Raw genomic sequence first — 17458 nt, forward strand, 5'->3', positions numbered from 1 at the left:
CCAGGCCGTGCACGCCGAATGAGCTCTCTAACGGGTGTCCCAGAGTCACCAAAAAAAACCGAGTGATTGGTTAGCGCTACAAGGCCGCTGCCGGAAGAAACGCTAAAAAAAACCTGAAAACTCAGATCGATGGCAGCTGATGCAATATTTAAAACCTCAGCTATTGAAAGTTTGCTTCTCACTGATTTTAAATAGAAGCCGGGCAATTATTGTGATATGAAAAATAACTCATCACACACAAATCGTCTTCCCGGTATGGATCTAGTGAAATATGTTAGTTTTTTTTAGTTGTAATTTAGGTGAAATTTACGCTAAGGTGCTGTGCTTGCGGGAGTAGTTTGTTTGTTACATTTGTGCCGCAGTTGTGTATTCATAACATCTTCACACCTGGCTTAATAGCACCTTTATTTTCGGACACTCGGTAGTGTTTCGTTGTAGTTTATCTGCAAAGCTTTAGCCTTGGTGTGAATGAACAGGGAACTAATAACGCAACAGTATACTTTTTTCCTGTTCGCCCATACTTACTTTGGTGTATCGCTTCCTTACTTGCTATTTGACGAAGCCAAAATTTGATAGCGAATCGTAACGGAAAGAACAGAAAGTGGGCAAAAAGGGAGATGCTACAAGAGAGTTCTTGCAAAATTTGTGTTTGACTTATGCAATTCAAAAATAATTGCTTGCATTAAACATAGGTGTAATATTTTAGGTCAGGAGATAGCACGGCCTCCAATCCCCCATACCAGCGATGGACAATATCCTCACTGCTCTAACTGTGTGGCTTTTTTTGGCAAAATACTACTCTCTCTAGTCTCTAAGCGAACTCTATTTCTCCTTAGAGTTTCGCGAGATCACTGGAAGCTACAGCTTTCCGATTTGTGTAAAAAGAAGTATGACACTTTGTGCGTGGTGCGTTAGCTTGCCTCTGCATCGCCCGTGAACTTAAATATTCCTGGCCATTGCTGCACCTGCCGGGATGAACCATGATTTCAAACAGGTCAAAAAGTGGGATTGTAAGTCAAAGAAAGCATACTGAGTGGGACGCAACATTTGACAGACTGGGGTGTTAGCATGAACCGGGCTAGATTGACTAACACGAGACCTAAAGCTTATAAGCCAGTACGCATCACATCACGGATTCGACAGTTGATGGCGATGTGCGCGTGTGACGGGTAGACAAGGACGCATGCGGGCGGTCCGATAGCGATGATCGTCGCTTCGCTGCTTCCACAGCATACGGCAACTGTAAAGTTTGCTTGGGGACTTGCATTAAACTCTTAACACGCTTTTGCGCTTCAGCTGTCGCTGCTTGAATTTAAACTTGATCACAGTTCTTGACAAATCAGTTAGGTGCAGCCGGTGCATTCAACACTGCCGAGCGACACACAACGGCAGTTAGAGCAAGTCACAGGGGCACGCATCAGTCTTGCTTACACATAGTGCTAGGAGACCCTCACGGAAGCTGTTACAATCGTACATACACGCACAGGAAAATATGGGGGCCTCCTGGACAAGCTCTTAAAAGGATTGTTTCATTAAGAGCAAGATATTTTATGCTACGACGAAAAAAGTATGCGGCGCTTTATCTGCATTCATGCGGTATATCTTTTATATTGTGCCAACGTAATTACGTCTTTTCTCTAAAACTAATATTATCACGTGACATGAAGCAGTGCTGCTCCACAAGCAAGGTGCAGGCCAACTCGACCCAACATGTACACCAGAAATTGTTTGGCCTTGATGGCTCGACGATGCTGTGACGCTTCTAATGGGCTTTATAATCGCAATCATTAATTGTACTACTATAACCAAGTCAGCAACAGGTAACAAAGTTCCGTAGAAAATCCTCCGTGATATTTGTGAGCTACTTACACGCGACCTCCCCTGAAGCGGTGGCCTCCTGGAACAGCGTAATGTCACCAGAATTAATCTACCCAATGAATCACCATGAAGAACGTAGAATCACAAGTCGCCAAAAAAAAAAAAACTCAAGTCCAGGTCTAGGCAATCCGGGGCGCAAGTAAAAGACCAGCACGTCGTTTGATGGCAGAGGGACGCGACATGGCAGAGTTTAGGGTCGATGTGCACAGCCGGCTCCGCAACGTCGCGCGTTAGCAATGAACAGGCTGTTTTGAGGGTAGTTTTATCAATCTATGCCAAACTAAACAACCAGGGAGAAGAATAACGTGATTACGACTGCATAGTATGGGTGAACTAAAATTTACAAAACGATATAAGAATTTAACAATTCCTGGTCCATGGTAAGGTAATTAATTAACCAGGATGTGGTCGTTTAGGCCATTTAGCCCAGGTCTCGAATACCACATGTTGGCCCTAAAACGATGCAGGTTGGGTCCTGCATACCGCACAGGAGGAGGACCATTCACTCTGACCAATATACACCAGAACGAATATGCTTTTCCATGAACACACTTGCCCACTGTGCTCAAAGTACATTTGAAATAAAAATGCAACGCAAATTAAAAAAAGATAGTTTCCCCCATTTTCCGTCCAGTTTCATGTCTATTCCGCCGTGCGTGTCTCCCCAACTTCGGGTGGGTGCAGAAAAGAGGCGTCGTCCTATGTCTGTGACCTGACGTGGTGGAGTTGTTTACTGACGGGCTTGACCGCAATGGCGCTCTCGCGAGGCGTACCTGTGGACAACAGGAACATCAGTTTACTCTATGGATGGACAACGCGGAATGGCTGAAATCAAACAGAATGGCTGGGGTGGGATCGGTGTGGTGTTGTGACAGTGGTGTACATACAATGTGTATTCTTGAAATTAATTGAAGGAGTCTGGATCCTTTTCTAGACTGCTGAAACTTAACCGGTCCGTGGGTCTGTTGAGGCCTGATCGAGGACTCACTTCGCATTGGCTACATTCCAGGTGCAGAGCCTTCCTGTCTGATACTTCGCCATTCCGAGACAAAGCACCAATGATGTTTGTCTTAACCTGTTTTTCTGTCATCTTCCTCATTCACTTCCTAGTGCTGCGAAAAAAAAATGTGCTACAACGCCCCCGCACACCTGCCACACGCGATAGCAGACTATTCTGTAAAATGCGACCAACTTTTCTAGAAATGCTATCAGCCAAACAAAAAATAAAATAGCGTCACTGAGAATCTCACCGAAATGAATGGTCATGTTCGTTAGAACGTCTTCATATTCCACTACCAGCGCTCCTCACTCGCCATAGGCACCGCGACAGGGTGTCCGCTTTGGTACACTCACTACTTCGTGGCTAAGCAGCAGTAGCGTTGCTGCAGGCGTATTTGAAGCAGTGGCTGTCAGTCATGACATCAGCTCATGTACCCAAGATAGGGAATGTTTAAGCAGCGGGGCCACGCGGGTTATGGCTTCCCACTTGTGGCATCGCTATGATATTCACCATATGATCATGCATGGAGCAAGCTGAGTTACAATTGGGTTGTCCCAGCCTCACCCATATTTTTTATGTTTTGTCGTCCGTGTATATGCCCAAGCTTCGTTTTTACGGAACCAAAAACTCGACGTATGTTTCCTCCTTTACGCGTGGCCCCGTATCGATGAGTTCCACGTTTCTTTTGTTAGCGAGAAAGTTTGATTGTCTTTTTATAACTGCGCAATTCGTTTCACAGTGTCAAGCCATTTGTAACGACGTGCTAGGCATAAGAACGAGCGTAGCCTCGTGTTATGAATACCAGATCTTTGCAACACGCACGGGCCGCACGCACACCTGTCCTTCGCCTGCACTTCCATGATATCTGCCAACAGCTGTGGCTTGTGCTACATTTTGCGTCAGGACACAGACCCGATGCAACGCATACATGGCAATTGGCCGGTGATCCACACCGCGCCGGGCCCGTGAACCTCACCGTGCGCCTGCGCTGTGACCCGGCTGCACTCTCCCTCAGGACACGGACCCTGTACAGTGCGCCTGCACCAATGCCACGGTAATCCACATCGTACCGAACCCATCAGCAGCCGCCCAGCAGCGGCTGGAGGCGCTCAAGGTCAACCAGGGCCTGTCGGCTGAGCCACGCATCGACGCCGCCTTTTACTTCGACCTGACGCGGAAGGCTATCCAGGCGGTCAAGTGAGTAAATGGACTGCGGTGCGAGCTAGGCGTTCAGCTGTGATCAGGACCATCGACAGGATAGGATCGCCGTCCGGGGCCCTGACGGCGATCACCGACCGGGGCCCTGACGGCGATCGCCGCCGAGCGGATGAGACTGGCAGGTCTGGTGGACGATTTGTAACGTCGTACAGAATGCAGTCCCCTCCAGCGTATCAAAGATTAAGACACCTTAAGTTCATCCAGTTTAAAAGTCAAGCCAAGTGTGTGTTCAGAGATATTTTGAAGGGAAACTAAAAAACTGATACATTTTGTAGAAAAGCCCATGTTGGCTACTTTGTCAAGGCTTGCACTCTTGAAAAATATGGCTGAGTGACACAGTTTGAAATATGTGCATTTAAATGCTCACGGACGAACTTCACCGCCCCACGGCAGCTCCTTTCAACATAAGATGCAGGCGCCATTGATACAGGTGGCGCCCCGATCAGCGTCCACGCCGCCATCTGTGGCTTCTGCTGGGTACCCAACTCGGCATCCCTGAAAGCTGTATTCGGTCTCAACAGACGGCTACGCAATTTTGCATCGCTCATATGAGAAAAAAACTGAATGACAACTAGGATGCACTACAGGAAGCCGTTCAGCAGCGCTCTCTGTGTCCCACAGCGACATGATGGTGGCTGGCCAGTTTCCCAGCGACTACTCGGTGCCCACCTGCGAAGCCTACCAAAATGGAGACCGGCAAACCAGGACCAACCTGGATCTGATGGGTGCGCTTCAAAGAGTGAGCATTAGGGTGTTCTAGATTAAGGACTGTCTGTCTGCAGCTGGGGACACAAGACGTCTTCCCCATTTACATTTCGGTTAATCTCCGAACTTTTCTCGGGATTATGTTTCGGATTGGACGTAAGGACATATTCCCTTGAATGCGTACTCATATGTCGTGGATGCTGAACGATCAACGTATATGCCTAAAACATGGTCATGAACGTCCGGCCTTCTCACCCTCTTCCTTGCTTCATCTTCTTTTCTTTCTCTTTGTTATCCTCTTTCCTGCAATGTCCTGTCCTTTATCATTTTTCCTCATCTTTCTTATCCTCTGCCGCCTCTACAAGTGGGGCGCCCTATCAGGACATCCTGTTTGTGCCAGTCACGCTGCATGCGCCAGCCACAAGTGGGTCGAGAGGCACCTTTGAGGGGGACCCGACCGGGCACCCAAATCACACCCCGCAGAGCAGAGCATACCCTGCGCGAGCTATACTCGGCGGTTGGCCTCTCGGGTGTATGTGGTTCCGCCTAATCCTTATCCAGTCCATTTCAGAGCTATAACAGAGCCCTGAAATCATCATTACTGGTCGGAAGGGCTCTGATCCGAATGCCCGAAAAGTCACGGACTGTACCGTATTACACAGAGGCCTGTAATGCGGTACAGTCTAAGTGAGTCAAGTAGGGTAATGCGGCACAGTCTATGAAGCGCTGTTAGATGGGCGATGAACGTTCCACGAATCGCGGAGGCAATGGAACGCGCAATGAACTCAAAGCGTACCATCCACACACGTTGCTGCGGACCAGCAAGAACATTTGAGGATTGCAAATCTGAGTTTATTTCTCAGTCCATCCTGCATCTGCCCTTTTAAATCAACATTTGTGTCACTCAATGGCGTCGAGCTTCATTTGCCTGGCTTTGCTGCAAATGCACTAATGTTAATATCGCGTTTTATGCCTGTTGTAATATGCTCTCCGTGCTTCTGGGCAATGAAGTACGCTTTTGTTCAGGTATTCCTTGATACAAGTAGTTCAGCTTGAACCATTCCCGCTGCTGAGGACACCAGAGCGCTGAGGATTGACCGTAGCCTGTCAGAGTCAGTAGACCAGTTCGACGCTCCCATCGCTGCTGATGACATCAGAGCGCTGAGGATTGACCGCAGCCTGTCAGAGTCGGTAGACCAGTTCGACGCTCCCATCGCTGCTGATGACATCAGGGCGCTGAGGATTGACCGCAGCCTGTCAGAGTCAGTAGACCAGTTCGACGCTTCTATTAGTCCCTGGAAGGATGTCACGCCCCATTGTTTTCCGAAATGATGCGCGATGGCGCCAAGAAATGTCGCTCCACGTCATACTCACAAGTCAAGTAATGCCACTCCACGTCGTACTTATACGTCAAGTCTACGGAATCTCATTTACGGCAGACTCTGTTGCAGGCAGGAGTCGAAAACGCAGCAGTATTGGGGAGACACTTAGACAAAAACCAACTGCATATGACACAACTTCCACACATTTTGGAGTGGGATCGATATTTGCGGTCGCTAAGTGCGTACGTTTTGATAGAGGGCTTCATTTTCTCTGTGTATTTTCACCGACTTCCAGAGTGCCTGAAGCGCAGAGTCTAAAGCACGAGGATCGCGTCTCGCAGGAGAAGGCTCTGACGCATGGCTTGGTACACTTTGTACAGTAAACAACAGACCAGCGTACCACAGCTACAAGTACATTCTTCACCTTTCCTTACAGGCGAACGCACACACGCACAAATCCTCCTGAATTTTCTCTTTTGAGTTGTGGGTCACGCCCATAGCAAAGCAAACCAAAGCCTGTTGCTTGGAAAGATGCGTGGCGTGGTCGGCCGTTCTTCTCGCGACTGCGAACCTCCCAGTGCTAAGAGCAGTGCGTCATCGCCAGATCAGCGTCGCGGACACGTACGGGCAAATGGCGCTGACATCCAACGGCATGTCACACATGGAGTTCTCGATGAAGCTGTTCAAGACGCACATCCTCTCCTCCCGCGTGGTCAGCCGCGACGCCGTCGGCATTTACACAACCGGAACTCCGGTCGGCGAATTCAGCGAACTCAACCAGGAGGCCTTCAACAGCTTCAAGGCGGTTACAGTCTACAAGATTGTTACGCTAGAGGTAAGCTGCAGGAGGCATCGCCTTCCGGAAGTTGTGTAGTGTTAGTACCAGCCCACAGTTGCCAGGGATGCTACACTGCACGTGTCCGATCTTCACACCGTCGGGTGTAGCTCCAAGCCCATCATCGACGCTAGTAACACGTTATTTGTTACAGCAACCACCATTCATTATCAAGAAGGGCAAAGATGCAAACGGAAAGACGATTTTTGATGGGTATTGTATCGAGCTGCTTCACGACATCCAGGAAATTCTTAACTTTGAGTACGATATCTACGAAGTGGAGGACGGAAAATATGGCGTGATGGACGAGAACAATGAATGGAACGGCATGATCCGCGAGCTGGTGGACAAGGTTAGTACCGAGAGTGCAGCAGCTATGGGTAGGAAACGACGGGTGTTTATGCACACCGTACTTTTGATAGCTTGTGACTTCTGCTTCACAGCACAGCACTTCACAGCAGTATGTTTACATATTAATACGCTTATGCTGCATAGCTACGCTACGCTATTCAGATCACATTTATGGTTGGTGCATACAGGCGCACTGCTAAGCAGAAACGAGTAATGTCTGGTTTATAACAGTAGTAATAAACAGAAACGAGCAATGTCTGGTTTATAAAATTAGTAATGAGCAGAAACGAGCAATGTTTGATTTATAAAAGCAGTAATAAATAGAAACGAGCGATGTTCATAAAAATATTTTGAAGTTAGCCCGCCACTGTACCGGCCTGCTCGCAGAAGGCGGATATCGCATTATCGGCGCTGTCCGTGATGGCGGAGCGAGAGAACGTCGTCGATTTCACCATTCCCTACTACGACCTGGTGGGCATAACCATTCTTATGAAGAAGCCGAAGGCTACGCCATCCCTTTTCAAGTTCCTGACAGTGTTGGAGACGGACGTCTGGGGCTGCATTCTCGGAGCGTACTTCGTCACCAGGTGGGTGCACCGGGGCCTGCAGTTTGCGATGGGAGCCATTCCCGTCGCAAGTAAACCCTACGCAGGGGCCTTTTACTGCGTTTGGTGAAGTCGCGGCCAGTTGTTGTGGTTCGAGCTTGCTCTATCTTTTTTTCTCTCGACATTTTTTCGCCACACCTTCTGTGTCATTTCTGCCTTGGCTGTTTTTTAATGCATGTGGTGATCTTATGATTTAGAAAAAATGGAAGGGATGGTTCGCTTTGACCAGCCGGAAATGAGATTGCGCTACGGTTAAATTACAGTGATGAGCAAAAGGTTATTTGGCTCGTGTTATGAAATAGAGATTAAACACACAACTCATGATCATTGCGCCACAGCTGGCTTCCTCAAATTTGAAGAATCTTGACACCAGGCATGTGGTTCGATAGTTTGGTTCTAGATACCAGCCAGGAAAACGGCCTTTTCTACCAAACGCTGGCAATGCATTCACCGGAATTATTCTCGTGGCGCAAAATGCAGTGCTTAAAAGCGGCCCAAACCCCTTAAGCTCAACCATCTTGCTTCGATACAAGCTTGGCCATGGAAGAATGCATGACAAGGTCAGTTGTCCAGACAGGTTCGTCGGATAATGGTCCCTGAGCAGTCCTCGTGACTTAGCTCTGTGCTTAACTCGTGATAAAGCGCGCATCCGTGCACCCGGCCGGAAAGAATGCGCCTGCGATGAGCTATAAAGGAGCCGGATGGATGGCGTCCGCCGGCCGCACCCGGTCGTTCCCATAATCGATGTCAGCTGATTGAACGCCGCCTGGCACACGTGCAGTGCGCCATCTTTCGCCGCTGTATTGGCTGCCGACCGATCTGATAAGCTTGCCAAAGACAGAGAGAAAGAGAGCAGGTCGCAGTCCGAGGAGAGGGAAAGGCAAGCAGGTCACAGTCCAAAGCGATCCAAACAGATTGGCTAGTGGGCTGCTCTTCACGCCTGGCTCTTGATTGCCTTACGTGTGACTAGGCCATTGCGAGTCAAAGCGTTGGACTAAATTTAATTATTTTGAGTTGTTTAACCTAAATGTTTGTTTTAGACAGGCTCTCCTCAAATCATGTCTACACGGGGCAACAAGGGTGCTCTTATGTGCATGGAGCTTTGGGACCTGTTTCAAACCTACTATAGCCTACCGAAAGGCGCGCTGTTCTCTTCGACGGCCGTACTAACAGCTTCAGTGTTTTGCATACGGAAGCCTACAATCTTAATTTGTTGCCGGTCTCATGAAAAATAAACTAACGACACCATGTCCGCCCATGCGTCAGGATGTGGACGTCACTGATAGCGTAATCGGTAGCTGAACAGCGGCAGCTCACGGTGTTCTGATCGGTAGTTGAACAGCGGCAGCTCACTGTGTTCTGATCGGTAGCTGAACAGCGGCAGCTCACGGCGTTCCGATTGGTGGCCGTGTTGCTGGGCGCGGCGAGTCGGTGTTATAAACAAGATGTGAGAGCGGGTTTCATTCAAGCGCTTTTTCAGGTGGTTTGGCAGTAGATGACTTTACCAGTTGGGTAAACCCATCGGTACCAAACCCAATGGAAGAGGTAACAGGCTTGATTTGGTTAAAATTTTGAAGAAATCAGGAGTAGGAGTACGGGTATAAGTAAATGAAGAATGGAACCAGATCTTACTTTCATCACAGTCAGCTCAACTGACACTTCTTTTACCATCATCGACGTCAAAAAAGATTTGGGTGTGAAGTTTCTTGGGGCTATTCCACAACCTACAACCAAAGTGCTCGGACAGATGCAAACGGGTAGGCAGCGGATGGATACAGCTGATCAAGACTGGAAATCGGGCGGGTATGAGCACAGCCACGTGGGTAGTGGGCGCATCTCGTGGAAGGAATGTTATCCATGAATGTCTTCATGCTTTTGGCATTTACTGTTGCAGTCCCGGGGCAGGTGTGTGACTCACAGCCGACCTCATCTCTGACTGAGTTGGCCGCATTACAGCATGAGGGGACAGAATGAACGAAAGCTATGCAAGATGTAAATGTTTTTCGATCAGCTATATGTCTTTTTTGACAGCTGATGCGTTTACGGCTGCACGCGCGGGATGAAAGAATCATTGTGCAGGTCAAGCATACAGTTTATAGCAATGCGCAGCTCGCAACCGGGCCATAGTCCAACGAGGAGCTCGCGCCAGCAAATGTCTACACTGAACGAACGTCTAGAAAGAGACAGTAGTGTCTCCGTCCATTACTTTAGTTTGACGACCATGCACCACGTTCCTCCTCTACCACGGGCACACTTTCCCTCCTCGCCAATAGATGTCACCACCGCAGCGCGCTTCCGGGCACGGCGGACCGTGGCGGGAGCCCAATGGCGCGTAAATCCCAGCCGGCGAGGCCCGGCAGAGACCCGGGGCAGCGTGGAGAGACGCCTGACGCCAAGAAGTGATTATTGATTGACGCCCGTCCCTGTTTTTCAGCATTCTGCTCTATGTCTTCGATCGCTTCAGTCCCTACAGCTATCAGAACAACAAGGAGAAGTACCTGGAGGATGACGAGAAAAGGGAGTTCAGCATCAAGGAGAGTCTGTGGTTTTGCATGACTTCCTTGACGCCGCAGGTTAGTACCTGAGGAAAGAAACCATAAAGACCATGCTACAGGTTTGCTGAGAAAACAATGCGATAAATTTCAGTGCACATGACATTTGTGCGGTGTTTGAAACTAATACGCACTCTACTATCTCGTCATACCAATGTACTTGTGCAGTCACTAGCTTTCTGTGCGCTGGAATAAGGAAATCGTTTTAAAGTAGAGTGCTGGATGCTGCTGCTGGATGCACGGCCACCAATATGCTCAGCGTACTGAAATCTATTAAAATCTGCCCTCCAAAGGATAGCTTGGGCTCCGTCGTGACTTTCTAGACAGTGGTTTACTTGCCCTCTATAGCCCTATCGCCCTATTGCCCTCTATTTGCCCTCTAGAAATTTGCTTGCCCTCTAAAGGGCAAGTAAATATTTCCAGGTTGAAGTACGGAAAAATGGCCCAAATCAGGTGCACTCCACCCACCCATAGCATACGATTATGTGGAATCCAGCCTGGAGTATAGCTTCATGACCTCAGTAAGGGAATCAAGTCAGCTCATAGGGCATATGGACGTTGCCAGGTGACCACTATGTCTAACACCTGGCTGTAAGCTTGCATCGTCGGCTGATCTTAAGGCCATTGCCAAAAATGTGGATAGGTCATGTCGCTCTGACGAAAACGCACTGCACCAAGCTATACTGCACTAGCTCTGAGTCCGATGAACACATCAGCCAAGTCTTTCTCCTCTGACACCAGCTGTACTGTGTGATCCACCAAGACACATATATGGTTAATTTGTCACCGTGTTTATCGATGCGTTAATGTTAATAACATCGCTACCTCTCACGTTAGCTGACGCCGGACAGGGGGCTACAAAATATCTATCCCTAGTAAACTCTGTCCGTTTCCTGGTCCTCTCAATCTGAGGGTCATTACGACGACGACTGCACCCCTGTCCGCTACCGTGCATTTCGGCATTTCAGCACAGGAGCATGAAAGCAAACATGAGAAATGAGTTGTCGGTTTATTAGCTGACACCATGTCCTGTGATACCATCTGTTAAACTTCAAACACACCCACACCCACACCCACACCCACACTCGCACCCGCACCCACACCCACAACCACACCCACACCCGCGCCCGCAACCGCCCCCGCACCGACACCCATGCACATGCGCACACATTTACACAAAGCGCCACGGCTATCGGCGCGGAGGCTGTGGCTTTGGAGCGACCGGTCCAATGGCGGCAAGGCAGCGGACAGCGATGGATGAGTGGCGGATGGCGATCAGTATGCAGGCCGCTTGGGACCATTGTTTTCACCGCACGGTCCCATTGTTGCTGGCAGGGCGTGGCAAATCGGCTTTATGCGGTAGCGTTGTATACAGCCGTCCGACGCTCCGTCCGCTGTGCATGGGTCGGCTACATTTCCACCAGGCAAAATGTATCAGCGCATAGCGAATGGGACGACCATTGGTCACGTGACGCGCAGCGTCTCGTGCCGCCCTGGGTGCCTTAGATGCTGATATGCAGAGATAGCACTTAGACGGGCATTTATGGCCTGTACTTAGACACAGGGCAGCGCTTTTCGTGCGCGAACGATTGTGACTTGTTATACAAGTAGTTATTGCCCGAGCAACTGTCGCAGTTGCTGCTGTGATTTAGTTATGGTGGTGCACGACGGCTAGGTGGAAATTTGCTACACGTATATTCGTCACTCTGATGAAGCCAGTATGTCATCTGTTTGGATCGACCCACGGACCACCGGAAGGCCGTTCTCCTCCGCACTTATTACCTTTGCTAACTAAATCGTGGTTCTTTGGGATAGATGTGAAATGATAAAGAACGGAACCACAGGAAAAGCATGTTATTCTCTCCGCCAGTCCCTTGGCCTCCCATGAATTCTTGCGCAGTCTCTGTCGGAATGAGTCACATTTCTAATAGCAAGATGCTATGATTTTTACCTATAAATTAGTGAGTCACAGAAATAACGTTAACACCCGCTACGAGCGAGCTTGAGGTCGTATTCAGAACTGAGCCGGTGAGTTAGAATCGCTTTTGAACCAGGGTGGGAGTGAAAAATTTCCACCGCAAAAAGACCGTATAGGGGTGAAAAATTGCATTCACAAGGGTTGGAACTTATGAGTCTATGGCAGATGCTTCAGCAAGCAGACATACATCTCAGCTTGGCATGGAAGTTATACCAGAAACATGACAAAAATGTTTTTGTAACGTCTTGTCATTACAGTGAAACAGAATGCATCAAAGAATAGCAATTTCGTAGTAGTGTAATGAACATACAAAATATGTGACATCAATATTTTGATGTCGCACTTTGCACTTCCCTTCCATAGGATTTTTTTAACACAGAACAAAGCAAAGGAATTCAACAACAAAAACAACGACAACGACAACACTAAAAATCGGCAAGCATAAGGCACTTCAAACAAAAAAGCCCCGGACTCCTGCACATCAGCACATTGCCAAACCAAACACCACAGACATGCCTTTGGCCTCTGTTAAGATAGGGTCTGGAAACATGAATATTATGTCACTGTTTCTTGCAAAATGTCATTGCTTATTTGCATGAAATTAACCTAACTAAGCCCAACCTAAAGAAGCCTCACCTTATCTCATCCTGTCTAACATTTTTATATCACAGCAACATTTGTGAGTCACTGATTCTTGCAAAATTTCTTCTGTCGCTTGTCATGCAATTAACCAACTTCGCCTAATTCAGAGTCACGCGTATGTGGAATATCACCTCAACTCACCTCATCTATTTCTTGCCAGCAGCAGTTGTGATAAAAACATGATGAATCTTATTTGTGGGTGGTTTCAACTTGTGTTTTGGTTCAATTCGTTTGTGTCAGCTTGTTGACACCAGACAAAATTAACAACACGCAAATAAAAGCCCCTGAAATCACTTTGAACAACTTATTCTGGCCGTCATCGTTAGCCTCCATCTAAGGGAATAGAGGGCGTGCTCCACAAAACATTCTCTCTTCTCGAAATAAAACATAACTTATAGATGGTCACAAAACCAGTTATGCTGGTAGCCTTTTCAGCTGCAGCAAAGGCACCCATTTATATTTTGTTGTTCATTTACCAAAACTTAAAGTTTGAGATGTTTGCTTCACATTTTAAATGGAATGGTCACACTTTTTCCTACAATCTAATATCCACTTCATATTGTAACTGCTATGCAGCTTAGGGTATTCCTGGGTTAAAAAAAATATAGCGCATAACCACAGTACAGTCATTTACCGGTCAGAAAACCACGGCAACTATGGACAACATCTTGTTGAAGCAGACATAAGAGACCATCTCAACAAATTTGAGGGAAGTTATCAAGAGTATGGAACAACATAGAACAATTGTATGCCTTGTGACAACATAATTTGTCCTATGAACAAAACTTGATAACTCAAAGCGGAACATGACTAAATCTGGTTACACGTCGTGTGTTGAAACTGGCAAGGTAAGCATTTAGTTGCCCCACGGGAGAAACTTACTGGGCTTTTTAAGGTCAGGCTTCCTTCTCCTCCGCACAGGAAAAGTCAGCATCTTTCGCATGGTTTGCTGACAGACAGGGTCATCCAACCCATCCACAAAATATAAATGTGCCCTCCAATGCCCTCCATGCCCTCCAATCCTCAAGATTAAAATGCAAAATGAGTAAGAGGATGCATGCATAAGAAAAGTTTCATAGGGCAGAATTTCTCTACCAAGCACTTCTGCATTAGCTGCGCCAGGTCTGTCCCAAACCTATATGTAGCAAGATCAAAGCAGGAAAATGTAACGTGGTGAGATAGTGAAACTAAAGTGGGTTAGATTTAACATTATTGAGCCCCGCCATGACCCAAAAACGGCTGACTGGGGTTTAACAGGGCAAAACGGGCGGTAAAAATAAGTCCCGTGCTTCAAATTGTCTCCTTTATTCACTATGCATTGTTCGCTCTCGGGTGCATATCAAATATGTTTGGGCGGCTGGGGAATTAATCCAAGTTACGAATGAAATATACGCAAGTTTGCAATTGGGACATTTTGAAGAAAAAGTGGTCAACACTTAAAGCCATAGATGATGTATTTAAAGATAATCGGAAAGAAAGGAAAAATAAAGCTGTAGCCCACTCGTATGAGACCAAGAAAAACACCAGTATCTAGATAAGCCGAGTTGTTTGGCAACATTTCGTGATCAACTAACTTGACTAAAAATGGGTGAAAATTAGTGCTGAAATTGTGATATTCAGTTTCAAGATTTTATTTAGCACACATTTCTTGAATTTTCACGCCTACATTTCGGGAGTTGTACAGTTTAGTGGCCAAGTTTCTTCGGGTAAAACAAATACGTAGAGTAAAATTATCTACCTGGCTTGGCTGGTGTTTGTATCAGGCTTTGCTTTGCTGCGATGGTTACGTGGTGTGACCCCCAAAGATTGGAGATGCGTGAAAACATTTTATTTGGCAGACAGTTCACAATTGTGATGCATTTTGTAAATAAACCAACTTTGATACATGCCAGCGGCTGGAGTCGTTGAAGCTTTCGGGCTTGAAGGTACCTGGTGCCCTTGCTCTGTGCATACTTAGGCATGACTAAGATGTAGGTGAGGCAGGATATAGTCATGGACGTTCAAGTTCTGTATAGTCTTGTTTATGTTTGTTGGTTTCAAGCGACCTCAGTTTTAGATGATGCCTTAAAACCTCTGAAAGGGAAATACAGGTTTGGTATGAGTGGTTAGACAATGTCAGGTAGGAGTAAAAAATTCACGTCATGCATGTAGCAAAGGAGTAAAAAATTCCTCCTCACAGGGTGTTGCTTTACATCCAAAGTTGGCAATCCTAGAACACTGAACTGAGGTCAGCTGACATCGCTCAACTCAAGCTGAGCAGTGACAAGACAATTGACAATGATTAAAGCGCCCACGTCATGGAGTTTGTGAAGACATTGGTCTGGATAAGAACCGCATTTAGCCCCTACCCTAAAACCAATCGTTTGATGGTTCCAATTAGAGACAATATTGAAAAAGATTTAAAATGTTATAAATCAGAATGATTTCCGAAACTAAATAAACATGACTGAAATAGAAAATAATAATTTTAGTGATCTTGTTTCATCTTCTGACTTGATTTTGAACCATCTGATTTCATCCTATCTTCGACGAACGACATACAACAACCGAGCGACGAAGCTCCCCGCCGTGTTTAATTCTCTTGGCACCCAGATGTTATTCGCGTTGTTTTCGGTTCAACGGTTGTCTTCCAGAGACGCTTTCCGCACGAAGGGTTGACAGGGTATCGTGGTCCCGTGAAACGCTGCCTAACGTTTGCACAGGCTGCCTTGATTCCCGGTGGCGTTAGTGGAGTGCCTGGCTGCGCACGTGCTGGGCCCCCTATTGTGTCTCACCCTGGCCGCGGCCCCGCACTCAGCGTTGATCGCGGGCCGGGTGACAGCACGGCCCTGCTGAAAAATCTCAGACTGAGCTCTCCAGTTGCCGCCCGTCCGTTGACGACAGCGCGCCATTCGCCTAATTTTCGAGACGGCTGATCTCCGAAACTTTTATCTGCCCTGACCGGCTTCATCAGGACGAGAAAGGAACGTAACTCAATCGCATCGAAGATCGAGACGGCGGGAACATGTAGAATTCAATCAACTTCAGACCAAGTCCTCGTGCATTATTGGGTCTTTCTGAACTCGAAATAAACATCAAAGTCAAACTTTTTAAGAGCTAAGCTGAGTAGCAAAGCATTCTGCTCAGCTCATTACCAAAATGTAAAAGGATGGAAAGTGGAGATATGCATCAACATTTTTGTGTTCACTGCTCAGTTTTCATGCAGACTAGATTCTGGCGAAAGCCGCGCTCGATTCTTCGAGCCAGCAAAGCAGTCCAGGAAAAGAAGAATAGGAGAACCTCGTTCTTTTTCCATGAGGGCGCTTCGTTGCATTTCTGCTGTGTACACATTATCTCAAGCCTCGGCCGATCAGGTATTTGTTCAGGGCACGCTTCGTTGACGACTTGAAATTCCATGTGTGCGGGGTCTTAAAACTTGGCACCCAGAGACACTAAACTTGGAATTTCAGTGCCTGCGGCCGACCTCTCCTCCGGTTCCGATGGGTGTTTCTCCCGTTCACTGTCCCCCCTCCCCGCCTGTTTATTGCACCGCATGCCCACTACTCACTTGTCCATTGTAACATCGTCTGGTGGTCCTTATGTCCATAGTGCCGTTTGTGTGCAGTCCCCCCTGTCTACGATCAAGCTTGTCCCTCTGTACAGGCAGTGAATCGTTTCAGCCTTTCATTGCCTCGCTATCCCGCATGTCTGCTCCCCGCCGTTCTAGAGCCTCGCTTGTCAACCGCCCTGCTCGTCCATGGTGCCTCATATCCAGCGTCGCGCCCACTCGCTCCGCGCCTCTTACGCTCTCCCCTGTCTACCACCCGATGAGATAGCCGATTGGCGACCGAGCGACCGGCTATCCACGGTCTCGCTTGTCCACGGTCCCATCTATCTACAGTTCTGTCCACGGTCCCATCTATCCATGGTTCCGTCTGTTCACGATGCCGCCTTACCACAATGCCTCTTGTTCGCGGTTCTTCAACACCTACCACCGGTATCACCAAGCTGCAGACGCGCTCATGCGGAGGCGCGGCGCGCGCGCGGCCGATGCGCCATTTAGCGGCGGGATCGACAACCAGCCGCTGCCGGGGCGACCGACGAGCAACACTGCACTCGCTGAGAGTGGGGCCGAGTGCCGGGAATGCGCCCACGTCCGCTGGGCTAATAGTGCGGGTCACTCTACCGCGATGGCCTTCCAGGACCGGCGGCGTTAACGCACATGGCCGGTCACCGCGCCCAATCAGCCAAATCGAGCCGGTCCGTTACCGGCTTGGGCAGCCGTGGCGCACGGTGTTCGCAAACGATCCATCAGTGTCCTGGTAGTCTCCTTCTAATCGGGTGAAAATGCCGCCGGCGGCAGCGGCAGGGCCATCGCTCCTGGCCTCTCATC

General features: G+C 48.1%; 1 protein-coding gene across 3 annotated transcripts in view; it reads left to right on the forward strand.

Moving 5' to 3' along the window:
- Positions 1-17458, forward strand: part of Ir25a (ionotropic receptor 25a) — a 62165-nt gene that overhangs the window by 22505 nt on the left and 22202 nt on the right. For all 3 annotated transcript variants that reach the window (XR_005093170.1, XM_037212378.1, XM_037212377.1), the window contains 6 exons: positions 3894-4075; positions 4718-4835; positions 6728-6958; positions 7113-7310; positions 7697-7896; positions 10349-10487. Coding sequence is in view for 2 of the 3 variants with exons in the window: in XM_037212378.1 (XP_037068273.1) it covers positions 3894-4075; positions 4718-4835; positions 6728-6958; positions 7113-7310; positions 7697-7896; positions 10349-10487 (1068 nt within the window). In the remaining variant the exon portion in view is untranslated. The remainder of the gene's footprint in view (positions 1-3893; positions 4076-4717; positions 4836-6727; positions 6959-7112; positions 7311-7696; positions 7897-10348; positions 10488-17458) is intronic.

Source organism: Pollicipes pollicipes, unplaced genomic scaffold (assembly GCF_011947565.3).
Source record: "Pollicipes pollicipes isolate AB1234 unplaced genomic scaffold, Ppol_2.1 Scaffold_3087;HRSCAF=3621_pilon_pilon_pilon, whole genome shotgun sequence".
Classification (NCBI taxonomy): Eukaryota; Metazoa; Arthropoda; class Thecostraca; order Pollicipedomorpha; family Pollicipedidae; genus Pollicipes; species Pollicipes pollicipes.